Source organism: Dryobates pubescens, chromosome 11 (assembly GCF_014839835.1).
Source record: "Dryobates pubescens isolate bDryPub1 chromosome 11, bDryPub1.pri, whole genome shotgun sequence".
Classification (NCBI taxonomy): domain Eukaryota; kingdom Metazoa; phylum Chordata; class Aves; order Piciformes; family Picidae; genus Dryobates; species Dryobates pubescens.
The window spans coordinates 28833574-28860848 of NC_071622.1; the positions used below are offsets into that span (position 1 = coordinate 28833574).

At 44.1% G+C, this 27275-nt stretch overlaps 1 protein-coding gene across 1 annotated transcript in view; it reads right to left on the bottom strand.

Moving 5' to 3' along the window:
* Positions 1 to 26004, bottom strand: part of ROR1 (receptor tyrosine kinase like orphan receptor 1) — a 209599-nt gene extending 183595 nt beyond the window's left edge. The window contains exon 1 of the mRNA XM_054165545.1: positions 25732 to 26004. Coding sequence (XP_054021520.1) covers positions 25732 to 25831 — 100 coding nt within the window. The 5' untranslated portion in view covers positions 25832 to 26004. The remainder of the gene's footprint in view (positions 1 to 25731) is intronic.
* Positions 26005 to 27275: the final 1271 nt, after the last annotated feature.

Sequence of the window (27275 nt, forward strand, 5' to 3'; positions counted from 1 at the left end):
CTGATCCAGGGCTCCAGCAACCTCACAGTAAAGAAGTGTCTCCTCATATTGAGGTGGAACCTTCTGTGTTCTAGCTTGTACCCATTGTTCCTTGTCCTATCACTGGGCACCAACAAAAAGAGCCTGACACTTTCATCTTGACACTAACCCCTCAGATATTTATAAATCTCAATAGGATCCCCTCTCAGCCTTCTCTTCTCCAGAATAAACAGCCCCAGGTCTCTCAGTCTTTCTTCACAGCGGAGATGTTCAAGTCCCCCAGTCACCCTTGTAGCCTCTGTTGGACTCTCTCCAGTAGATCCCTGTCTAGAATTGGGGAGCCAAACACTGGACACAGTATTCCAGCTGCAGTCTCACCAGGGCAGATTAGAAGGGGAGGAGAACCTCTTTTGTTAATGCAACCTGGGATGTCATTGTTCCTCTTGGCCACAAGGGCACATTGCTGGCACATGGATAACTTGCTGTCCACTAGGACTCCAAGGTCTTTCTCCATGGAGCTGTTTTCCAGCAGAACAATCCCATGTCTGCATTGGTGTCTGGTGTTATTCCTCCCCAGATCCATTTATTTAGAAGTTCTTTTAATTTTCCTTGCAAGCCCTGAGAGCCATCCTTGACATGCAGTTACTCCAGTTATGCCTAAACCAGGATCACTTAGCCCCTGTGCCTGCAGCTGACTTGTAGGAATGGCCTATGAGATGTGACATCAAAAGTTTACATGAACACAAGATACAGTCAGTCATCTTGTGTTCTTCACAAGAGTCAAGGAGCTGCTGCCAGTGGAAAGGAGATTGCTGTGACAGGATTTGTTCTGGACAAAACCATTTTAGCTTGCCATTTATCTCCTTGTTATCTTCCAGCTGCTTGCAAATAATCTACCTCTTGTTAAGCAGATTGATGTAGAATTCCTTAGCACTTCTCTTGCTTAGCAGGCTTTATGTCTGTCCTTTTGCTTCCTTCCCAGTTTTCTAGGTCTACCCTCATCAGTGCACAGCATCTCTCACTCTTGAGACTGACCAGGACTGAACAACTTCCTCTGAGGTTAAAGAACTGACAGGAGAAATTTGAAAGCATCTAATTTCTCCAACTATTTCCTGTTGTGGGTTTGGGTTTTTTTCCCCCTTCATTCTAGACTGAGATTACAGCCTTTACATCTTTGCATTCAAGGCAGGGTAGAAAGCAGAACCAAAAAAAAACCCCAAACAAACCAAAACATAAAAAGGCAGCACAAAGGATTTTAGCCTTTGGTTTCACCTATCAAGAATGCTTCCTGTGCACTGAACCACAAGGCAGCATTTCTCCTGGGGTTCTCTTTTTCTGCTTCTCATTATTATCAAGAGCTTTAGTCCTGTTCTGTGCCTTGGTTTTTCTGGTTTTGTTGTTGTGGTTATCCTAAGCTTTTGTACCCATCTCTGGTACCTCATTAACAGTTTTTACATGCCTTCCCTCTTGTATCTGAGGCTACCTCTCTTTTATTCACACCTATCATTCCCACAGGATGAGAGGATGCCCTCACATTGGAAGTATCATCTCTATAAGTAGCTACAGATTATCTTAAATAGAACCATAGAATGGGTTGGGTTGGAAGGGACCTTAAAGATCATTTAGTTCCAAACCCCCTGCCATTCTCTTTATATTTACTTCAAATAGGATCTTACTTATGAACTCTTTAGTCTACCAAATTACAGTATTTTTTCTATCATCCCTAATTCCTAAGAACATTCCTAACTTCCATCATTCAAGACTCTTAATCAAAATACTTTTCAAAGGCAAGATAGCAAATTTAAAAGCACTTTCTCATTTTATATTTGATAGCTATACATTCAGCTAATATTTGAACACTGCATGGTGAATAGAAGTGCTCCTTGGAAAAATACATTTTCCACATAGGTATGTGTTTAGTTGGGGTTTGGAGCAGGGCTGTTGCTTTGGGGGCTGCTTTTACATAGTATCTCAGTTGCTACAGTTTATGAGGTGTTTAATGCTACTTACATGACGTTGTGAGTTCATTACTTTTGGCAGGATATATTAGCATACAGGTAAGATGTCTTAAAGGTAAGACAACACTGTATTCCCATCTCTGCTGTGGGATCTTTTGGGGTCTCACGCAAGCTATTTAACCTGTGCTCCTCCACGTGTATCTAAAAAGGACAAAACATACAACTAACAGCAAGACACAGGGAAACAGATTAAACATTGTTTAGAAATAGTTCCGAGATCCCTTCATCAAACCTACTATTAACAAATTGGTAAATTCTGAACACTGTCACTAAAAGAGAGCAAAGAAGTAAGATTTGAGCCCGCTGTATTTCCTTTAGATGGAACACTGATAAGATTTGCTTTTCTTCTAAAGCCTGCCAAACTGCAACAAGAACCATATTTTCTACATGAAATATAACACCCAGAAGAAACTGTAAAGGACCAGAGGGTCTCCTGTCCCCATAAACTTATTAGTGATGTAAACTCTATGAGCATATGGAAAGAACACTCTCTGGTTAGCCTTTTGGGATGTAAATGGGAAAAAAAAAAAGAACCTGATCTTTGGACACACCAATTATTCAGGTACTCCCCATTCTGATTCAATACAGAGCAATGGCCTGAGCTACATATTATCACCAGCTGAGAATATCATTAAAGAAACAATACCAAAGGATGACAGGTGCTCAAAACATGGGGTTTTTTGTCCTTCTGCTTCCCATCATAAAGCTTTACCTACTACAGTTCCAGCTAATCCAGAAAAGGAGTGCAAATACTAACTGTAATATATAAACTGTGCACATTTCTCTGCAAGCACCTCCTCTTCCACACCCAGATTGCTGAGAAAAAGCAGCTGCTGCAGTTCACAACAGGGTAAATCCAAACAGATTACACTCAAGTACTGAGATTTAGTAGAGCCCACAATAATCATAAGTCTGATTCCCTGCATGACATACACCACAATTCCCTATATCCAGCAGTTCTTGCTCATAGCTCACTGTGGCTGTGAGAGCGCTGTCTAGAAAGCCAGCCTTGATCTAAAGGCTTTCAAATAAGAGAATCTAATGCATCATTTGATTGCTTGTTTTCAGCTTACAACTCTCTTCAAAGTGAAAAACCTTCAAAAGGAAGTTGGCTCCTTTTAGTTCAAGCTGTAGATGTTAAGGGATCTCCATTGCAAACCACAGTAAAATGGAGAATTCCATGAGCAAGACAGGCACCAGGAATGGGGCACCAGCAGGTCCATGTGAGTTAGTAGCTCTTAGGAAATGGCCTTGCTTGAAGCATCACACAGCTATAGATAGCCCCTGCCAGGCACCCAGGGTAAATGATGTGTTTCTACACTAAACTAGCCTGATTCATTTCTGCAGAGTGCAGTCCACGTAGTTAAAACAAACTCTGACCAAAAATATATTTTTGTTTATAAGAGTTTGCTTTCCAAATCATTCCTCAGAGCTTGTCTCTAAAGATAGCATTTTCCTCTGGACTGCAAATGAATCCTCTGGAAAGGAAAGGCACCTGGGTGACTTCAGGACTTCACAGCACCTATCTGGTTGGAAGAGACCTCAAAGTCCAACCTGCAAACCAGCACTGAAGGGTCCAACACTAAACCATGTCCACAAGCACCAGGTCCACATGGTGCTTGAACACCCCCAGTCACGTCACTTTGACCACAAATGTTCAAACCTTGGCACTGTCCTTCTGAAGGGACCCTGCACAAGAGAGATATGTGCATCAGGGAAGGTGTTTGTGCTGAAAAAGCCAGTTTCAGGATCAGACCTCAGCCTTCATTTTGTGGCGCTTTAATGGAAAACTACAAAGTGAGACAAAATAAGGATTATTCCAGCACAAGTTTAGGTAAAGAATGACAAAAGCTGTTCTCATAACCTATCACCCCCCTTTCACCCCTGTCTCCCTGCCTGCTTTTATGAAGTTTAATCAAAAAAAAAGTGTATTTTGTTATATATAGTCTTAAAAGTTTGGATGAAACCAATTGAACTCTCGAATGGGCTGTAGCACATTAATGATACCGTGCTCTCTCCTGGCTTCCTGCCAAAGAGTGAACAGTGCCAACATTTGCAGACTTCCAACAGGAAATTAAATAACTGCCCTGTTGGAAATATAAACCCATTTACAGTGGTCAGACCTGCATTTTCCAAAACAATAATAGAGTTTGTGCACGTAAAATTTGTCAGAAGATTTAGCCCAACAAATACGGAACAAAGCCTTATGAAAAGGTGTTGCACACAGGTCTACAAAGCAGAGCTTTCTCAGGTGTATCTCCTGACCAAAGGCTTATATAGAAATAATTATAAGGGTCTTTACTGAGTGTGCTGTACACCCAGCCCCACCACACACACACACACCCCACAGCCCATGACTGAAGACTAACAGAAGAGCTGCTTATATTCTTTCATTTGCTTCTTGAGAAGTATTTTGGGCAGCTTATGAAGTGCCTGGTGCAGATTTTGGACAGCTCGTGCTTTATTTTTAACCTGTTGTGCGACTTTTTGGTCGAATCTCTGCTCTGGGACACTGTTCCTGATCACACTTCATTGTATATTGAAGAAAGAGGCAAACTCCTGTGCCTGTTAAGTTAATAGAGTTTTACCACCGACTTCACCACCACTGAGATCTAGACTATAAAAGTACCAGAGAAGGAAGCCTGCTCCTTACAGAATCCCATAATCCCGGCATGGTAGGAGTGGGAAGGGACCTCTGCAGATCATCCAGTCCAACTCCCCTGTTAAAGCAGTGTCACCCACAGCAGGTTGCTCAGGATCACAACATCCAGGTAGCTTTGGAACCTCTTCAGAGAAGGAGACTCCACAACCTCTCTGGGCAGTCTGCTCCAGGGCTCTGGCACCCTCGCACCTAAGAAGCTGTTCAGATGGAGCCTCCTGGGTTGCAGTTTGCACCCAATCTCCCTTGGTCTGTCACTGGGCACAACTGGAAAGAGTGTGGCCCCATCTTCCTGCCCCCCACCCTTTAGACAGCGGTTTAGACATTGAGAAGATGCTTGTTACAGCTGCTTATACACAATCCAGACTGTGGCACAGATCTTGTCCAGGCCTTGCAGGTACAATACACAATAAACCAAGTATTATTCTGCAAGTACAATTCTTTGGCAAATTTCATCTTCATTCTCATCTTCATTCCTCTCCATCACCCTGTTATTGCAACCTTTTTCCTCCACCAGCTCCTTCCAAGTAGTAAGGAGTACCTGCTGCTTCCAAGTACTGTTCCCATTTAGAGTCAGAAACGACACAGACACACAAGCCAGGGGGGTAACAGAAGGGAGGCAGCACATTAGCCAGCAGCAGGATAGTTCAAATAACCATGAATAGCAGCAGCAGAATTTCCACACCTGAGGGATTAGAAAGTTGTCCCTCACTGTTGCTAATACCAAGACAGTGACGAGTGTAGCCTTACGCCCTAATATTATTTCTTTTTTAAAGCAACATCATGCACTAGTGCAAACCAACTACACCTTGCCGATTTGTCACTGAAAATGTCACTGCATTCAGTGTAAACGGTCTAGGGCTGCAGGTACAGAATACCTCCCCCCAATAGTGCTGCCTTGTATTTTCACACAGTAGGTCCTTTCATTCAAGGAGCTGAACTTGTATTACACAGGTGGGTAAACATTATTATCCGACTTCACACAGACTGGGAAGGAGACAGATTGTTGCCGGGTAAGTCAACGGTATTCTCTGCACCAAGTCAGGAGTCAGCTCTCTGGAGTGAAGACAACATGCAAGAGAAATAGTTTGTAGGAGCAAGCCCACTAAGTAAGATGCCCCCAGTAATGAAAGTTAAATGGGAATAAGTGCTTGAAAAAACACTCCTTCACTAAGAAACACTCCTAGGCTGGATTGAAGAGCCACAAAAAGATAAAATTACCTAGATAGAATCATAGACTGGTTTGGGTTGGAAGGGACCTCCAAAGGTCCTCTAGTTCAACACCACTGCAGTGAGCAGGGACACCCTACATTAGATTGGGTTGTCCAGAACTCTGCTGAGGCTGACTTTGAATATCTCCAAGGATGGGGCCTCAACTGGGCAACCTGTTCCAGCGTTCCACTACCCTCATGGTAAAGAACTTCCTCCTAACATCCAACCTAAATCTGCTCTTCTCCAACTTCAAACCATTAGCCCTTGTCCTGTCACTGAAGGCCTTTGTAAACAGTCCCTCTGCAGTCTTTTTGTAGGCTCTCTTCAGGTACTGGAAGGCTACTGTTAGGCCTCCCCAGTCTTTTCCAGGCTGAAAAGCCTCAGCTCCCTCAGCCTGTCCTCAGCTCTACTTTCCTGACTACTTGCAAAACAACTAAGAATTTTACACAAACTTAGTGAAGAAGACAGACACCTCTATGTCACTGCATTTACTGCTCTCCCCCTTTTTTCTCTTCCACCACACAAGTTAGGCTGAGGCCCTTGTAAAATGTCAGCAGTTACACCATTACCCTGGCAAGCAGCACATTATTTGCATCTTTTAGACTCACGCTGTGCATAAAGTCATTTGACTTCTGAGCAGAAAAATAAGCAAGGTAAAAACAGCCTATTTGCAAGTGGCAGGAAAGGTAGCAGCAGGGCTACAGCCTTCAAAAGTCTCTCTGAGATCTCAGATGCCCCAGAACACCACTAACCACTGGGCAGGTCTCACTTTCAAGTCTCACTCTTGTGAATGAAAAACAACTCAAATTCTCACTCTCTTCGGCCCTGCTCCAGAAAGGCACTCAAATGAGTATCTAACTTTAAACACCAAATTGTTCCCATTTAAATCAACTGGACGTCTCCAGTGTTTACAGTTATAATATATGTTTAAGTGCTTTGCTGGATTGGGGCCTTAAGCAGAGATTGTTACTTAACACTTCCTTCAAGGTATCTTGCCAGCTTCTTGTGCCTCAACAAATTTCATCTATTTTCCACCCACTGCATCTCCTGTTGGTTTTTGAACAAACACAGATGTCCCCAGTCTGAACACTTCACATACTGCCACCACAGTAATCTAGGAACTGGCAGATATTAAATTAAAAGGCAAGTTGTTCCTTTCTAAGTTTTCCTCAAGACAAGAATAAATTAGCAACACTCATGTCAGCAGAAGAAAAAAGGCAAACACAGGCAGTGGTGCATACACCGAGGGGGGGGGGGGGGGGGGGGGGGGGGGGGGGGGGGGGGGGGGGGGGGGGGGGGGGGGGGGGCGGGGGGCAAAGGGAGATGATAGGAGAAGGGAAAACAAACCAGCCCTGCAAGAGGAGGTAACAGCTTGAGGCATTTTTCCTCACCACAGCAATTGCCTCTGTAAAAAGATTAGCAGGAGGAGTTCTCACTTCTCACTGTAGCTGATAAAGCACCAGATCTCACCATGAGAAAGACTGGAGACATCTGCAGCAAGGCCCCATGGAACAGTTTTTTCAACAGAAGCAGAGCGTTTGCAGCACCAGTTTGCACAGCATGGCTTCTCCACCAACCTCTCCTTGCACTATCTGATGCAAAGACTTCATAGAGTCATTTTGTTTGGAAAACACCTTTAAGATCACCGTGCCCAACCTAAGACCACAATGCACAGTAAACCATGTCCCAAAGTGCCATGTCCACACATTTCTTGAATGCTTTCAGAGACAGACTCCACCACCTCCTTGGGCAGCCTGTTCTAATGCCTGTCCACTTTTTCAGGCTCATTCATATGGTCCCCAGCCCAGGGAGATGAACCAATGAAGCACAGGGATGCATCCCAGTTGGATGAAACACTGTCACAGCACATGGACCAAGAAGTGCTGGCAGCTCTTTGGCCTCTTCTCCTGCCAGCTCTTTCATCACAAAGACTAATCCTACGGACAGCAATGGAATTATTTAAGTAATCAAAGGGAGTGACATCTTTTAAATCAGAGCTGAAAAAACTGCTTAGACCTCAAAACAGTCAGCAGGGGATCACTCTGCAAAAACAAGACTCCCAAGGACCATGAAAAAACCCCAAACCGGAGAGCAGAGATTAGAATGGAGGAAAGAAACAGCATGAAGAGGAAGTAGTATCATGTGCTCTTCTAACTGCACCTCTTAATTAAAAGAATACAGGTCTGGGCTCAGTGAATTAATGCTGCTGCACATCCCTCCTACAACACACATTTTTAAAGGGGGATACATTCCTGTTCTTCAAATTGCTGAACAATTTACATTCATCTGGCCACAGCATGTTACAGAACCAAAGGACATTACAAAAAGGTAATCTCTAGAAAGTCTGTGCTGTTATTCATGTATTGAAACATAAGTAAGATATTAGGGATTTGGAAGCTGTCAAGACACTGCTCTGTGTGATGCAACAGAAGTCAGAACCAGACATTTTCCAGCCCCTAGGAAAGGCTTCTATTGGGCACTACCAAAATCAAAGGCCAGAAATCCTTTGGGGCGTTGACATTACTTTCCTAAACGAAATCATTCTATGTAAAGTTCCCACTCACATAAAACTGATTTTATTTGGGCTAGAAAGCTTCTAATGTAAACAGAGTTTGGGAAAGAAAAACAGCTCATTTCAGCTGCTCTGTCAAAGAGCGTGGCAGCTCTGTCATTCACTAATATCATTATAAGGTTTGAGCACCTGAACATCTGGAATGCTGGTCCCCAGGAACTTTTCCCCTGAAAATGCAAATCACAGATCCCAGAGTGACCATGCTAAAGCAGGGCCACCTACAGCAGCTTGCACAGGATCACAATGGCCAAAAGGGTTTAGAATCTCCCCAGACAAGGAGACTCCACAATCTCTCTGGAAAAGCCTGCTCCAGCACCCTCACAGCAAAGAAGTTTCTCCTCCTGCTCAGGTGGAACCTCCTGGGTTCCAGTTTGTGCCCACTGCCCCTTGCCCTGTCACTGGGAAGGATCTGGCCCCATTCTCTTGCCCCCCACAGGTCCTTTAGCTCTTGCTGAGCATCGAGCTCAGCGCCACCCCCCTCCCCCGGCTGCTCTTCTCCAGTCTGAACAGCCCCAGGTCTCTCAGGTTTTTCTCCTCACAGAGATTCTTCAGGTCCCTCAGCATCTTTGTAGCCTCCACTGGATTCTCTCCAGTATTTCCTTCTCTCTCTTGAACTGGGAAGTCCAGAAATGGACCCAGTGCTCCAGCTGTAGCCTCACAAGGGCAGAGCAGAGGGGGAGGAGAACCTCCCTCAACCTCCTGGCCACACTTTTCCTCAGGCACCCCAGTGGTGCAGATGGATTTATTAAATGCTTTTAATAACCCTAACCACTAAAAACTGGAGAAGCAGAAAAAGCCCTGAAAACTGTGTTGTCATTAGTGTGCCTGCATTGTATTAGACCAGACATGTCTCTCCCTGGAAACAAATTGATTTGATCACTTGGTAAATCAGTCCCAGAGTGGATGACACACAGCAATCACTCCCGAGATTAAAGAATAAGCATCTGCTTAGAAACACAAAACAACTGAAGAGCTGGCACTACTGCATCACTTCTTGGTACCTTACACTTCCCTGTTGTTCATCATGTGCATGCAAGTACTGAATCACATCCCACCTCTAACACCAGATCAGGGAGGTCATTTAAAGCTCCAATTGGTCTATACTTTGGGCACATGTACAAAATAAAAACATATAAAAATCAAATTTTGTGAAAATAAAACCCAAACAACATATAAAGTATTTTATGGAGTAATTATCAGTGGCCATTGCTGACCATTTCTGATGTTCAAGAGCTACTCCATCACTTCTTTATTAAGTAGAAGTCTTAATGAAAGCCTTGCAACATGCTTGTCAAGAACTTTGGAGTTTTGTTGAACCAAAAGAACTGGAAACTTTCAAATCATGGACTCTTCAACAAAGACAATTTATTAGCAGCACCAGTCAATGGCATGCACTTATTCTGCATTTCTGCTGCATTTACATTAGTATAAGGAAGAACAGGTTTGGTCAAAACATCTTCCTGTGACTTCAAAGTTTCAATTATGCAAAGTGTATCCCAAAATTAAAGGGATGTTAATAAGAAACAGATGTTGGCTGACACAAGAATACACTGAAACCCAAACAAAACCCCAGGGTTTTTGAATTTCCAATAGAAATGATTCAGCAGAGTAGCTCAATAATGTAGTCACATCTGGAGTACTATGTCCAGTTCTGGGCTCCCCAGTGCAAGAGAGACAAGGAACTACTGAAGAAAGTCCAATGCTGAGATATGAAGGTTCTGAGGGGACTGGAGAATCTCTGTAAGGAGGACAGGCTGAGAGACCTAGGGCTGATGAGACTGGAGAAGAGCAGCCTGAGAGGAAATCTTCTCAATGCTAAAGTACGGTGGGCAAGAGGATGGGGACAGACTCTTCCCAGTAGTGCCCAGCGACGGGACAAGAGACAACAGATACAAACTGGAAGCCAAGAGTTTCCACCTGAACAGCAGAGGAAAATTCTTTGTTGTGAGAGTGCTGAAGCCCTGGAGCAGGCTGTCCAGAAGGGTTGTGGAATCTCCTTCTCTGTAGAGATTCCAAACCCACACAGACACTGTGATCCTCAGCAAGCTGCGGAGGGTGCCCCTGCTTTAGAGGCCCCTTCCAGCCCCTACCATGCTGGGATTCTGTGATAGCCCCAATGTGTGCTCTGCTCCTTACAAAAGAATCCAAGTGAATATGCAGCTGCACTCCGAGATATACTCTTAGCATCTCTGAATAAGCCTTCTACCAAAGATAATACAAACCACAAAGTTCTTCCAAATCCCAACAGAGCTCCACAGAGGGCAAGTTCATCATTGAAAACAAAAAACCAACCAAACAAAAACAAACCAGGAAAAAAAATGCCACTCTAGAAAGCAGGTACTAACACTGAATTTCCAAATCTTTAGTGTTTGCGCTCTCCAGAGGTGACCCTCCTGGATATTACATCTTTGGATATTCTAGTAGGTAGGCATGAGGGAGATGACAACCCTAGAAACGTCTTGGATTAAAACTGGCCCAGGACAGAACCTGTTGGTGCAGGCCAGAAAAGGGCTGCCAGAACCTCGCCTGCCAGGTGCACCCCTTTTCCAGCACATTTTCACCTGGGCTTATATCCAAAATAAACCACTGAAGTCCCAAACATCAAAGATGAATGAACATAAAATATTCACAATGTTTCCTCTAGTCTGGCTCAAGCTAGAGAATTCTGCAGAACTCAAGCAAGGATCAAACCTTATGAAACAGGAAGAAGACATTTCAAGCTGAATACCCTTTCATTTTGTCTGAACAGATGTTTGATAGATTCAGGCAAAACAGACAAATCCTGAAGATTTTAAAATCCTTTTTCTACATAAAACAGAATTCATTTCAGAACTCTATCGAGTGAGGAGAAAAATAATACAAACCAAAGAAGCCACATAAAAGACTAAAACCAGAAGCAGTTTCCCATTCAAAAGAGCTCATTTAAATGCACAGCATTAAATATTTCCTTTTTTTTTTTCCTGGTATCTTTATATTCCTCCAAAATGTGAAGTTCATGCTCAGAGAATTACCATTACTCTCCCTGAACTGCATATGCAATTACTAAAAATAGGCTTGAAGAATAAATATTGTCTCAAGTAGCAAAAGCTTTCATCAAACACTCTAAATGCTTTCCTGACATACAAATGGATTTAAAATTTGGAAATGAAACTGCTTATTTCAAGCCACACATTCTAGAAGAGAAATATTCCTAGTAGAAGTAAACAGTATCTTTTCAATAGGCTTTGACTGAATTCTGTATCATTTATGCCTTTTAATTTCCTAGGATCTATTTCTCCAAGGTTAAAAAAAAGGCAGGATATTATGGTAAGGTTGATAGAGGGCATGAGAACATCTATGGAACACCAAGTGTAACCATTTGCATTTGGCTGCTCATTTGAACCCCATTATGGTATGAAATCCATGCAAAGGAGGTTGGATAATATTGTGTTTAGTGAAATCAAATACCCCCCGAGCAGCTATTTTTCCTGTATGCAAAGCATTTGTTTTCTCCCTTCCCCCCAACAGCTATGCAAGAAGAGACACTGTTTTCTCATATGGCAAGTGCTTTAAATGACAGTCATCTTTCATCCCTGAAAGCTGAGACAGCTTCACATCACAGTATGGATAGTGCAGATCAAAACTATCCCTTCTCCCAAGGCACTTGATGCAGGAAGCTGCAGTAACACTAGATTCTGCTCAGAGACAAAATCCAAAGTGTTCGAATTTCACACATTCTGCAGGGGACACAACAGCTATGGGAAAGTGGGCACCGGCACAACTCCAGACTAGCAAAAGTTGCCTAGCAGAGAAAAACCTGGGGGTGTTGGTTGACAGCCAGCTGAACATGAGGCAATGTGTGCCCAGGTGGCTAAGAAGGCCAACAGCATGCTGTCTTAGATCAGCAATACTGTGGTCAGCAGGAGTAGGGAAGTGATTGTCCCCTGGTGAGCCCACACTTTGAGTACTGGGTTCGGTTTTGGGGCCCTCACCCCATGAAAGCCATTGAAGACCTAGAGCAGGTCTGGAGAAGGGCAACAAAGCTGGTGAAGGGTCTGGAGAACAGGGCTGGTAAGGTGCAGCTGAGGAAACTGGGGTTGTTTAGCCTGGAGAAAAGGAGGCTGAGGGGAGACCTTCTGGCTCTCCCTTAAAGAAAGTTGCAGTGAGGTGGGGGTCAATGTCTTCTCCCTAGTAGCAAGTGATAAGAGTAAATGGCCCCAAGTTGCACCAGGGCAGGTTAGGTTAGAAGAAACTTCTTCACTGAAAGGTTTCTCAAAAACTTCAAGAGGCTCCCCAGGGAGGTGGTTGAATCCCTATCCCCGGAGATGTTTAAAAGATACAGAGATGCAGTGTTGAGAGCCATGGCTTAGCACCAGACTTGCCAGAGTTAGAGAATAGTTGGACTTTATGATTTTAGAGGTCTTTTCCAACCAAAATGATTTTATGAATCTATATAGAATGCCATAGAACAAGTACAAATCTAGTGCTGTCAACATTATTTTTAACAAAAACATTGGTGCTAGAAGAAAAAAAATATATATTTGTAAGGAGAAGCTCTGCATTCAACCTGTTCTTTCTGACAGGACAACAGCTCCCACCTCAAGCCCAGTACATTCTTTTACACAGGAAATATTTTAACTGACTGAAACCATTTGCCTGCTAAATGACCTCAAAGTTACATTATGTGTATTCTTTAAAGGATTCTGGCAGAAAAATCTGTCAGACTAGTGCTCAGATGGCCTATTTTAATCAGTGTGGCAGAAAATCTGTCAGACTGCTGCTCAGACGGCCTATTTTCATCACTGTTGCTGAATGACTGAGGATCAGAACCACTTGTAGGATCTTTAACACACCAAAGCAAGTAGACATCAAAAACTAGCATTTTCTTCCTGCACCTCAGCCATCTTAACCATAATCCCCAACCATCTCTGGTGTCAGTAATTTACAGTAATAGTACAGTAACAAATAGCAGGATAATATCAAACCTTGATACCTGATGAAATGAAAGCTAAATTAGCACCATAATCCTTCGAGAACATAAGTGCCTTCTCAAGAAGCCTGACACTGGCTTATACAGGCAAGAGGAGGATAAAAGTCTAGAAAATTAGCTTCAGTGGGATAATGCAACAAAAGCAAGAGGAAGTTGAGCCTCCGTATCATCACACATCTATCCTTTGCAGCATTTCAACTGATGTTACAGTTCTTCTGACAGATGGGTACACAGACGCCTCTCAGGGAATTACACTGACTATACACACACTTAATCCCCTACTTGCAGCGTCGAGACAGAATTCTTCCCCTCAGGCCTTTTCAGTTATTACAATTAGTCCATGTGAAGTTTCCCTTGATAATCTTAGAAGATAATAACTAGCAATGGGAATAGCGTAACAGAACATCCGACAGTTAGAGGGTTTGGGCAGGGGTTGGACTAGACCTTTAGAGGTCCTTTCCAAACCAGACCATTCTGTGATTTCTGTAGAGCTGACAAAAAACATAATATCCCTGTGCTGGACTGTAAGGAGCTCTGCAGTCTCCCCAAACCGAAAGCACCAACAGCAATGCTCTCCCTGCTCTGACCCTTGCTGCATGGTCTGAGCTGCTCGAGGCAACAGCTTCAGTCATTCACTGACACAACAGGAAGAGCAATCACAGAATTACAGAACTGTTTTGGTTGGAAAAGATCTTTAAGATCAAGTCCAACCATTAACCCATCACTGCCAAGTCACCACTAAACCATGCCCACCCCCCCCACATCTCCAGGGCTTTTATATCCCTCCTGAGATCATGATTCCACCACTGCCCTGAGCAGTCTGTACCAGGGCTTGACAACCCTTCTGGAGTTTTCAGGAAGAAAGTAATGAGAGAGTTAGCTTAATGCCCAACCTCATCTGTCTTGCCCTAAATAACACAACCAACAAACCAAAAGCAAATTAGTCCAACTCTGGCATTCTCTGTAGATTTTCAGCCCGAAATGAAGATGGTTGAACTCAAAGCTCCTCATATCTGGCCCATATTTGCTGCTATGAAAAGGAGACCACAGATCTTAACAGCAGTCCATATGGAACATTAAATTTCAGCACATAAAATATTCTCAAGTTCTGTGAAACTTTTACAGCTGCTCAGGGTTCACTACACAACCAGTCGTAAAAGTCAGAGATACTCATTAGGATTTAAAAGAAGATTGCATGTTGAAAAAAATAGATAAATCAAAAAAACTGAATGTGAGAGCATAAATCACATCCTATAAACAGACTCTCAAAGGAAAAACAGCAAATCATGTATCATCTCCCCACTAGATTATGAAGAAAATCAGGAGAATAACTTCTTTTGATCCTTGATGAATTAGAATTTTGTTAATGACTAAGATTCCTCTATAGTGAAAGGATGCCCTTATAGATTCAGCCTCTGCTTTGGCCTCTTTCTGGAGAATTTATCTACTAGAATAAACTAAAAGAGGCAAAAATAACCTTCAGCAGTTTTTTTTAGTGGGGCATCCAAAGGCATCTTCCCAAAACACTTTGCTATACTGAAAATCTGGTTTATAAACATTGCAAAAATCAGAGTCATGGAATCATTTCAGATGGAAAAGATGTTTAAGATCAAAGCCAACCGTTAACCCAGCACTTCCAGGTCACCACTAAATCATGTCCCTCAGCACCACATCTACCCATCTTTTATATGCCTCCAGGGATAAGGACTCTACCACTTTCCCGGGCTTGACAGCCCTTCTGGGGAAGAAACTGTTCCCCATGTTCAATCTAAACTTCCGGTCAGTTGCTGCTTGGGAGAAGAGCCCAGTCTCCTGTGAGGGAGTTGCAGAGAGACAGAAGGACTCCAGTTAGCCTCCTTTTCTCCAGGCTAAACAACCCCAATTCCCTCAGCTGCTCCTGTTCTCCACACCCATTATCAGCTTTTTTGCCCTTCTCTGGACCAGCTCCAGCACCTCAATGTCCTTCCTCTAGTGAGGGACCCAAAACTGAACACAATATTCAAGCTGCAGTGTCACTGTTGTTCTTAATGCCATGAAGAACATGTGTTTTACAACACATCCCACACAGGAAACGTAGAGGGAGAGATAACAACAACATCCAACTTGTATCTCAGCAGCAGAATGACCTATAACTTCAGAGAAGCGGGGGCTAGAGATGGTCCCCCTCTAACTATGCTGGGGAAGGGGCTGTGCTCCACTGCTGCATGCACTAGAACATACTCTATTATCCAACACCAGGTTTCAATTATTCATCTCTTACTCAACTTCAGATTTACTTATTTTAGAGGACACAACTTTAACAATAAATCTCCTGGACAGCGATAATTAAAAGCTAAATCTTGCCCTGAGCTGGACTTCCAAAGTCTATGAGGAATGTTCACAGCCCATTTATTTATTCCAGCATTGTGTCAGTTATTAAATTACAGTAAATTAAAACCACAGTGACAGACCAATAGCTAAAATAAATGAGGCTTGTTGAATCTCACTTACAAAGGTTGCCTGGCTTGGGCTCTGACTGGCTGCCAAGAAAAGTAAATTGAAAAGTAAGGGGCCCTCAGTTCAAGAATGTCCTCTCACGGCCATGAAGTGTTCCCACCTCAGAGATGCCAGCAGCCTGGGAATCCCCAGTTAATCACAGCTGCTTGATACAATACTGAGCAAAAAGGCCATGCCCTCAAACCTCATCATGAGCATCTACCAGTTAGAAGGGGACCAGCTTTGAACCAGCTGGAGCTTCCAGGAGGACTTCAGACATACAGTGCAAAAGCTAATTCTCCTCTCCAGCAGTAGCAAAACACATCAAATGCCCAGACAGGGCCTGAGCAAAGGAAGAACCCAACTGGAATTTTAGATTAATCATTGGCTGATAGTTGCTTCTAAGCTACCACATTTTCATTGCTACTGACCAGCTTCCCTCTTAGAATCCTAGAATTGTTTTGGTTGGAAGAGGCCTCTACGATCAGAGTCCACCAAGCAAAGACCACCAAGCACCATTAAACCATGTTCCAAAGTACCATGTACACAAGTTTCTTGAACACTTCCAGGGATGGGGATTCCACCACCTCCCTAGGCAGCCTGTTCCAATGTCTGACCACTCTTGCAGGAAAGAAATCATTCCTAATAGCCAACATAAACCACTCCTGGCACCGTTTCAGGCCATTTCCTCTTGCTGCCAGCTTCTCAGCTGTGGGATCTTACCAGCCCTCCATGGCTACTCAACTCTTCATTAAAAAGCAAAGGGCACACAAATCAAAACTGAGAATCATTGTTTCATTTAGAGAAGAGCTTTAAATATAGGTTGAGAGAGGTGATTCTGCCACTCTACTCTGGTGAGACCTCATCTGAAGTACTGTGTCCACCTCTAGAGCTCCCAACACAAGAGAGACAGGGACCTGATGGAGTGGGTCCAGAGGATGGTCACAGAAATGACCACAGGGCCAGAGCACCACTCCTGTGAAGAGAGGCTAGGAGAACTGGGCTTGTAGTTACAGGATGAGGGGCAATGGTATAAAACTGAAACAGGAGAGATTTAGGTTGGACGTGAGGAGGACGTTCTTCACAACAAGAGTGGTGAAATACTGGAACAGGTTGCCCAGGGATGTAGTTGAGGCCCCATTCCTAGAGACATTCAAGATCAGACTTGATAGGGCTGTGGGCAGCCTGATCCAGTTGGAGGTATCTCTGCTGACTGCAGGGGGGGCTGGAAAAGATGACCTTGGGAGGTCCCTTCCAGCCCAATGCAATCTGTGGATAGGATTCAGCAGAGAAAATATTCAATACTAGAATAGCATTTGTAACAAGCAAGGATTCATCTACTTCTACTCTGTGAACTTTTGAAAGCCCTGAATGACATAAATCCATTTCCCTGGCAGTCGACTGGGTATTAAATGACCTCTTGTCATTCCGCCTGAAACACACTTGACAGCAGAGCTCAATGTGGTGCTCTCTATGCTGAGCTTGTTCTGAAGAAAGAGAGATGTCTCCATCACACTAGAGATTTTCACTAGATTCACACAGAGAATTAAAAAGAGGAAAAAAAATATCCATACATATGGAATGAATAATTAACATATAAAATAAAATGGAACCTAAGACACACAGAACACTTGTTATTTACAGAGCACTTCAAATACTTCAGAGTAAACAAAGCAATTACCAAGATACTCCCCTTTTATTTGAAGCCAAGTTAATTTTGGAGAAGAGATGTTCAACCATGATAGCTGACCTCTTACAGGAAAAACCAGGAGAGGCACAAGCTGTTGTAAATACAGAGCAGACTCAGATATACAACAACTCTATGCAAGTGTCACAGGCCAGAGGGATACTCACTGAACAATAAAGATAACACATCTCCGTGAAGAGAAAGGTGAGGAAACACAAGTTTTGCAAAGAGGACCTCGCCTGATCAAAACCAGATCTACTCCTAGTTCTAAAAAGTGATTTTTTGTTTTGTGATTTGGCCAAGCTTGTGGCTTCCCCTAGAGACTGCTCTGTGTCCACAATAACACTTACCTCCCAGGACAGAATTACTGCAACTGAATTCAACAGAAAGAAGATAAAAAAACCCTTCTCCAAGTGACATATTCCACAGATGTTTAAAGGGATGGATGCTGAGGCTGGTGCTACAAATACAACAACATTATGACACTGCAGTTTTTTCCTCCAGTCAAGAAGGTAGCTTGCCGCTCACTTTATAGCTTAGAGCAGTAAGCAACACAGGCACAGGATTTTTTTCTTAAATGTTTTCTCTTAAAAGCTTTGTTGAATGCAAGAATCACCTGAAACCATTCAAACCCCTTTCAGTTTGTACTGAGAGCATGAACACACACACACACACACAACCTCAGGGGGTATAGCGAGTCTGGCCTAAGCCTTTCTGGTTCCTTCCAGAGATCTCACTATCTCAAGGGTTTCAACAATTAGCAGTTCCATAACATGTTCATATTTGCAACAAAATGTCTCTGGCAAGCTGGTTTATATTATCCAAGCATACCCAGTGCATAATGTTGTGCAACAAAAGATGGTACCAAATCAAAGAAAGAATAAAAGATAAATGCTCACCACAACCAACAGACTCTTCTAGGAGAGCATCAAGACTTCAATGGCCCTGTTGTATGTGCTTCAAACTTTCCAGGGTGTCCATCAGCCCAGCCTTGTAACCACACTCTGCAATTCATTCTACCACTCTGGTATTTTTTGGTTACCTAAGTACCTTTATACGTGTGTTACCACCTTTGCATCCCTGCTTTTAAACCAAAGAAGATTCCTGTCATCAGATACTCACATTCTGTTAAAAATCAGACAAAAGCTCTCCAGAAGACAGTGGAAAAGCCACTTTAATTGAAAATACTTCAGCATAGGAAGTGTCATCATAACTTTTCTACAGCACTAGCACTAAAAGAAATACTTGGATGAAAACAAAATGGAACAAATTAATCTATGTACTACTGGAAGCGTTGCCATTATCTTTCAAACAATGGTATTAGGCCTCATTAGGGTTCACTCTTGCTCTCAGATCTAAGCCCATGTTCCACACTCAAAAACTGGTCAGCTGGGCTAATGAAAGAGAGTACTTTTCCCTACATGTCATTCCTGCCTTTTACCTACATGTGGTTAGAGAATGAAGCACAAACCCAGGTTCTTTTCAAAGGGATATTAGGCCCACAAGAAGGTATGAAGTACCAAGCATAATTTTAAAAGGGCTCTGCTAAAATTTCTCACTCACTGCATCATCTCAAGCAGGTTTCATTTCTTCTAACCAGGATTCTGAAGCCTTTGGACTTATCTGTACCCTATGTCTTTTCTGATGAGACTTTGAGAAGTGCTCAACTCTTCCAAGTAAATGTTGTAAGAGCGAAACGTCCTTGTGGGTTTTGCAAATAAGGCCACACAGATGACAAAATTCCTCCTTCTCCAGCATGGACTCTCAGCACTACAGCACCCAGTTTCTCTGAATGTGTAGGCATGATGTTCTGCATTGTCCAGGCAGCACATTACATTCGCCACATCAATCCTTTAAAGCATGGCTTAGCATCTTCAGGAGGGCTTGTGCCACCTTCTTCAGAGGAGGACAGAGTAGCTGTCTCTTAAGAGGAATGCTCATGCTGTGAATCTGGAAGTGCACATCCTTCCAAAGATAATCTCAAGTTCTAAAGGTAAGAAAAGCACAGTCTCTTCTATTTCCAGTCTCTGGAGGGAATGTGTGATGAGGTTATGAAGTTGCTGAACATTTTTTCTTGCTTATCTCTGATCTTTCCATTTCCCATGGCCTGCTGCTGTGCTCTGACACAGAGCTTCTCCAATCCCATCTCTTTCCCAGATCTGCCTGGAGCAGATGTTCAGACCTCTGCTGCAGACAGAATGGAGCATCTGGGAACGGGACAGGAGTACACACAACTGAAACCCTTCAGAGGAAAGGAGCAGAAGGTCACAGGAAGCCATCATGAGTATCAGTTTCAACATGTGACCTGGCCAGTTTGAAAAAAAACCAAAACTTCTAATAAAATGCAGGTTTCCACTAACTATTTTCTAGAACTCATCTAGTTATGAAACTTTGCCACCACATATTGGGATAGCTAAGTCTTAATGTAAACCCAAATATCTGTAACCGAGTGAAAGCATGTCTTTGTACAACACAACCCTGAGCAGGGCAGCAGCAGCGGTTACAAAAACCACGCAAGGTCTGCACAAGGTTACCAGCAGTTCTGCTCCAGCTCTTTTGGAGTTGTGTGTCTTCCTTCTGCAGATGGTGACCACTTTTATTTTAAAGTGCAGACCTCCCTTTCCTTCAACATTCCCAAAGCACCAGGCTCCCTGTCTCCAGCACCACAACAGAAAGGCCCAGGTGGGTGAAGCCATGCCTGGACCAGCACTACAGAACCAGCAGGTAATTGTCCTGATCCAGTGGACAGGGACATGCTGCCCAGACCTCAGCAATATCAGTGATACAGGATACTTCCTGCAAGAGGCCATTTTTTGTTGTTCTTCAATCTGCTGTGAAGGTGGCTCTGTAGCACCTCGCTGATCAAACACAAGCAGAGCCTCTGTGCAGCTGACTGAAGGGATTTTGTTAAAAGAGGATATCAAGTACAATTACTCTGTGGAACTCAGTGGAAGTAACAAAGCAGACTTGACCTAGGCTTTCTTCTGCTTCAGAGCCTATTTCATGCCTCCAACATGAACTCCAGCTAATGACTTGTTGAAATACATTAGAAAAAGCCTAGCATTGTACACAGCACACTACTGGCCCCATAATTAATTTACACTGGTCAGCTCCTCCTCGCCAGGAGTGATGTGGCTTTCCGTTCCTGCTGGAGACCATTCTGCATTATTTTTTCAGGAATCATATCTAACTAATCATCTTCCAGATCTGTGCCCAGCCCAGCAATCTGCACCATGGGATTCTTTTCACACGTCACTAGCCATTTCCTTTCATACCCTGCTCTGCAGCTTTGCTTGCAAACAGTGGCACTCCGATGTCTCCACTTCAGGAGGAGATCCTGGAAAGCAATCTTCCTCACTACAGGATGCTGGCAGGGAAGTATGCTGAGAAGCCTGCATTATTGCTTTCCCTCACCAATGGGTTCCTTTCTAAAGCTACTTCTTTTTCCCAAGCTGCCTAACTTTGGCAGAGCACCGCTTTCAAGATCACATTGCATTACTTCCAAATAAACACAAGTTCTTGTCTTTTACATTATGCTCCCCAAAAGACCTAAAGAACTTTGTTACTAACTAATGGTGTTATCTAGAACTTTACCACTACGTAACATGCTAGTGGTATCTGTTTAAGCTGAAATTATTCTATCTTAGCAAACTTCACAGCCTTTCTGTGCATTCTGTCATTCCAGTCTAAAAGACATTAAACACTACCAAGCCTCTCACAAACCACACTCGGAGGGGGGGGCTGCATTTCTGCTTGTAGACAGCCAGAAAAAAATTTGTAACAACTTCTGCAGCACCTCACCAAATGAAATTTTACACCAAATGTAAAATATCAGGAATTTCAGAGGGTTTTCATTCACCACAAAGTATGTAAAACTGCAGTCACCAAACCCACTGAGGCATCCTCCAGCTAGCACCAGGATGTTGTTAGTATTTCCAAAGACTCACAGACAACTGCTCTCATTTACTCATTTCACTGTTGCTTCATTTACCAATAGGCAGATTCACTGACCTTCAGTATCTTTAAGAATAGAATGAAACAGAAACCAGGATGGAAGCAGCATTACAAAGTCACTTAACTATTAATTGCTTCCTCGGCCTCGATCAACCCAAAATTTCATTAAGCTATGATTTAGGGAGTTGGTTCTACAGCCTCCCCGGTGCTGCACTAGAAACCGTTTCCCACCATACAACCAGACTCAAATTTCACATAAACCTTCCCTCTGCTTTCAAGTACAAGAGAATATTGTAAGGCAAGAGTTTGCAGATTTTTTAAAAGCAGAAACCAGGACCAGAGATAGCATCTTATCAATAAAATAACTTCATTTGATATTCATGTCAGTGTTTCAGTCCGTAGGAGTCACTGTCACAATGCAAGCTGCGCTATCAATCACTGTCACACCCCTGCCTACGCAGGGCTGGGTGTGAGACTTTCCAGCTTTGCCTCACACAGGCTGCCTCATTTCTTTGGGTGCAGGGAGAAACTTCAACAGGGAAATACCAGCACCTATTAACGGGGTACCTACAACAAGGTGAGAAGCTCACACTGAAACAGGAGATAAGACATGATTTTGCAGCCAAAAAAATAACCACAGCTTACTCTGCCAGCTTCCTAAAAACTGTTTCTTAAGATACAAAGTCTCTAAAACACACCCAGGTGTGTGAACAGAAAATTTGCAACTCGGGACGACTGAAGGTTTTTTTTTCACAAAGCTGGGGGGGGGGGAGGGGGGAAGGGTTTACACTTTTGCATCAGTTAACTTTCTAGGTATTTCTGGCTTGCAAGACAATCACTATGTGGAAAGCAGCTGCCTTTAGTTAGAGACTTTTAAAAAGAATTTTCAGCTCTGTGGTGCTCTTTTGAGTCTCAAAAGGCTGCGGCATTCCTACATGTGTTTCCAAAGAGTGGTATCTTGTGTCACACCTCAGGGAAGGATTTTTTCCCCCCCCTACATTTAGGTATTTGTATTTAAAATCCATACACAAGCTTTAAAGCACTCCCCTGCCCAGATCTCATTTGCAATGTTTTAACTTAAAGGTCTTGTGTGTAGATAATCAACTCAGCTGTTTCAGTAAACGTTAATTATAGGAACAAAGACTGTCCTGAAGATAATTTGCTGATACTTCAAGCAACTTCTGTTCAAGAAATGCAAGACTACTATTTGGTAAGCCAAATAGTGACATCTACTCTCATCCTCTTATAGGCTTAAGGCAACAAAAGCATTTTGTTTGTTTGTGAACTCATAAGTGCATACTGCCTGAAACTGCTGCCTGTTGACCTATGGATGAAACAATTAACCACCGGGGTATTAAAGGGACTAATCCAGAGCTGTGGAACTTTATCTCACAGGAGGCAACTTTCAAAGAAATCAACACTACCCTCTCTAATCTAAACCATAATCTACAGATCTGTGTGTTTATTATGTGCTTTTAAAATGCTTCTTCCATTGTGACTCCTCCCAAAGTGACATGATAGGGAATAATAATCAAGATGAAGTGGTGATACCCATGGCCAGATACTTCAAAGAATGAGCAACATCCAAGTTGGAGAGTTCCTGCTACTTATAATGATATTAACTATGTGGTTTTAATTCAGAGCATTTGGGCCAGCCCATGGGCACCCTCGGGAAGAGAAGGCATTAAAGACAGCATGAATATACAAAGGAAAAGGAGCTTTTTGTTTTGTTTTGCTCTCTAAAAGGAAAGGTCACTGACAAAAAGGAAGCAGCAGGAGACAGGGGAAAAAGTGAAGGGGAAAAGGCAAAAAAGAGCTTTTGGAAGGCAAAACAGTTTTGGTCGCTTGACAATATCTCAACTAAATGGATAACCTGGTAATAATCCGCCCCAAGAGAGATGTGACAATAGCTGTGCAGGTTCCTGGCCTCCAAGCAGACACATCTCTGACATGTCCTACTGAGCTGCATCAGCCTACTCGCATGAGGCCATTTGTGCACATCTGTATATGTTTACTGGATCTGAGTGTCAAACTGGGAAGTCTCTGGAGTGGGAGTCATGTCTTCACAGATGTTTGGACCAAGCACAGCACAATAAGGCTCTGATCCTTCTGGACCTCAGGGAGCCCAAACTACTCTTCAATATTTTCATTGTGTTTTACCACCAGATCTTGGACTCCCAGCCCATTATTTCTTGTAGTAGAAATTAAGCTAGTACCAGAGATGGACTCTCCTTGCAGTAGTCCTTATTTGACATGCATGGAAATAAGGTCTTTTACTTCTGTTACTTATTTCATGGTCCATATTCTATCTTTTTGAAAAATGTGAGGGTAAAAGGGTAGGGATTGAAGGGTTCTCTACAGCCAGCTGGGTTTCTGATGGAACAAAATCTGTCCATCCAGCCATGACAGCTAACAAAGACATACATAAAACACTTCATTATAACAGTTGTTTAATTATTGCTAGATGTTCAGGATACCTTACTTTTCCACAACACCTAGATCTTTAACAAGGTGTTAAAGTGATTGTAACATACATGATCGATTCTATCTACACAAAAATCAATCACCTGATCTGCCCCTGAGTCAACACTGTAAAGTTTTGCCAAAGATATTACTTAAAATACAGGAAATATTTCACTGTGGAAAGGAAGTGTGCCTAATGACTATATTAATAGTGGCGATAGTGGTAATAAAGGTGATTTCATAATGAAAGATGCTTCCCAGGAGAATTCACAATAAATAAAAATTGGCCTGTTTTGGACCCAACATGATCAGTCACTTTCTGTTCATAGTTTGGGGCTTCCCCACCCCCACCCCCCCAGGCTCTTTCAAAACCCTGAAAGCTTCCTATTAAAACCCTAAAGTTTTAAAATCATCTGAAGAACAGGATAAAAGATGGCCTTGCCCCCCACCCACCCACTTTTAAAAACACAGTTATTTGTTGAGCACATTCAGCACTCCCTGGAGACACTAGAAAACAACACTTGAACATTTTCTCATTGAGATGTCATGAAGAAATCCTACCCTAAGCCAGAACATCATGCAGACATCGGCTCTGCACCAGGAGACTCCTGTGTCCAGCAGTCACACTATGATTATCAAACAGACCCACTACTGAACACACAGAACCAGGTAATGGCATCATTAGGGACACGCTGAAATCCAGAGAGAAATTCAGGCACGGGCACACGACAAGAGTGTTGTATCTGTTGGTTGGGACTTTTCAAAGGCAGTTATCCACCAGTATCTGCAATTTGGCTTAGAGGTTTTACAGCCGCAGCTTTTCCAGGTCTGAACTGCTAAGTATTTAAACTCTTCAGCTTTATCTCGTCAGTGTTCACCTTTCTCCCCTTCTTTAAATACAAAATATGGCTATATTATCATGCAGGACTTTCCAGAAGTGGCTTCTAATTTAAGTACCCACCATAAAATACCTTGAAGGAGCCGCAGCTCGCAACTATCCACCTCTTACTGAAATTCTCATGCAAGCATCCAAAATCACTGCTCACTTTTTTACTGCCTTGGCCTCAGAAATCAGTCCTTCTTGCCTCATTCCATCGAGGTCCCTTTATGCATGTGCTGCACTACTCTTTAAACCTAAATCATCTGCAAAAGGCTGAAATCAAAATGCTAATAAAACAGAAGGGTCGCAAAATAAATATTACTCGTTAAAAACAAATCAAAGAGGATTTTTTTATGGTTATTAAAAAAAAAAAAAAGTTTAAACAAAAATTTCTTGAAAGACTATAAAAACGATGAGAAGGCAAAACTTCTCTCAAAGCTGGAGCTAAAGGACAAGTCATCATTGATAACAGCACCTCAGGAACCATCCATCACGTACCCGGAGCGGGATCGCCTGGGAATGGTTACACTTGGCTAATAACTCGGCCCAACACTTGGAAGGGCTTTTTACGAAGCAATTAAACACAACTCGAATATAAAACTCGGAGTTCGTTAACGGGAAGCTGCGGGGCGAGTGTGCTGGAGCCGCTGGGCTCCCCAGAGGGCAGAGGAACCGCGCAGCCCCGCAGCGAGCCGGCGTCCCGCAGCTGGCTCCGCTCGCCCGCACAGCCAAGGCAGGGGTCCGGCGCAGCGAGGCGGTATCAACGGTCCTGGCCGCCCTCGCAGACACACATATACCGCCCCACCGCCCCGGGTATCCCGCCGCAGGACAAAACCCGGGATGCGATCACGCACGCCGCTTACCTTGCGTGGCGTCCCCCAGCTCCGCCCGGCTGCCCGCCCGCAGCAGCAGGAGCAGCGGGAGCAGCAAAAGGCTCCCGTCCCCGCCGGCCGGCTGCTGCATTCCTGAGCCGGCGCCGCTCTTACTCCCACATCCACCGCGCAGCGCCGGCGTCCCGGGCCGGCCCCGCGTACCGCCGACGGGGCCGCGTCTCTTCCCGAACCGTCCCACGCCGCGCCCTCGGGGCTGAGCTGTCCTGACGGGCGGGGAAGCAAGAGCAGAGGCGGCTACCGCCTCCGCCGCCCTCAGCCCCTCACTTGTCACTTTGCGCGAGCTCCGCTCTTAGCCCGGCCCGGCCCGGCCCTGCCCCGGCCGAGCTCCCCCCGCCACACCGGCCCCGCCGCCACAGCCCAGCCGCGCAGCGCCCCCTGCTGCCCTGCGCAGCGCCACTGTTTACACCTCCTCCCGCCTAGCCCGGCGGCTGCGCGCCGCAGGGGGGTGCTCGCCTCTGCTTGCCCCTCCCCGCCCAGCGCCATTTTCTTGGTGTCTGCCAAGGGCCCCCGTGTTCTGTGAGGCCGGGGCTCTACGGATGAGAGGGGCTGGCCACAGTGCCCCATGGCTGAGGCACGTTTCCTTCATGGCACACCTCGTGCCTTCCTTTTCAGAGCAGGTGGATTTATGAGGGCACCAGTTGGGGTTACCATCCCTTCCGCTCTCCATTTTGCTTTCCAAGCATCTGCCATTCATACATAATGTGATCTGTGGCACTTGGAAGGGAAACCTCTTTTCCAGACAGAGTCTAGTTTTGTTACTTGCTATCTTCATTCCTGATCTTTCCAGGTCTCCTCACAGAAGCATGGAATGGTTTAGCCTGGAAGGGACATTTAAAGATCATCAAGTCTACTCCCTGCCTTCTCCCTGCAGTCAGCAGGGACATCTGCAGCTAGAGCAGGTTGTTCAGAGCCCCAAACATCCTGACCTGGAATGGTTCCAGGGATGGGGCTTCTAACACCTCTCTGGGCAGCCTGGGCCAGAGTCTCCCCATTCTCAGTAAAAAAAATTATTATTGTATCTAGTCTGAGTCTCTCTATTTTCATTTAAACCCCTCACCCCTTTTCCTGTCAGAATAGGCCCTACTACAAAGGCCTTCCTTATCTTTCTTATCAGCCCCTGTAAGTACTGAGAGAAAACAAAAGGTCCCCCAGAGCCTTCTCTAGGCTGAACAACCCCAGCAATCTTCCCAGGTCTCTTCCTGGTCTTCCCCTGTCATGCACAAGAGCTAGAATACATTGTCAGGAAACTTCTCTGAGGAAGCTCCCCAGCCATGAAAGACATCATGTCATTGCAGAGGTGGTGAAGTCACTATCTTAGGGCATCCAAGTCACAAGAGCAAGCAGAGGTCAGCCAGCACCTTCCCCACGTGCCAAAGTGTCCCACAGGGCTCATAGCAGTGGGAGCAGGCAGTGGTCAGGATCTACAGTGTACATCTGCTTGGGGTGGAAAAGTGATTTCTCCACTCTTCTTCATATGTCAGTTGATAGTCAAGAGCTTCTAATTTTCCTCTCAC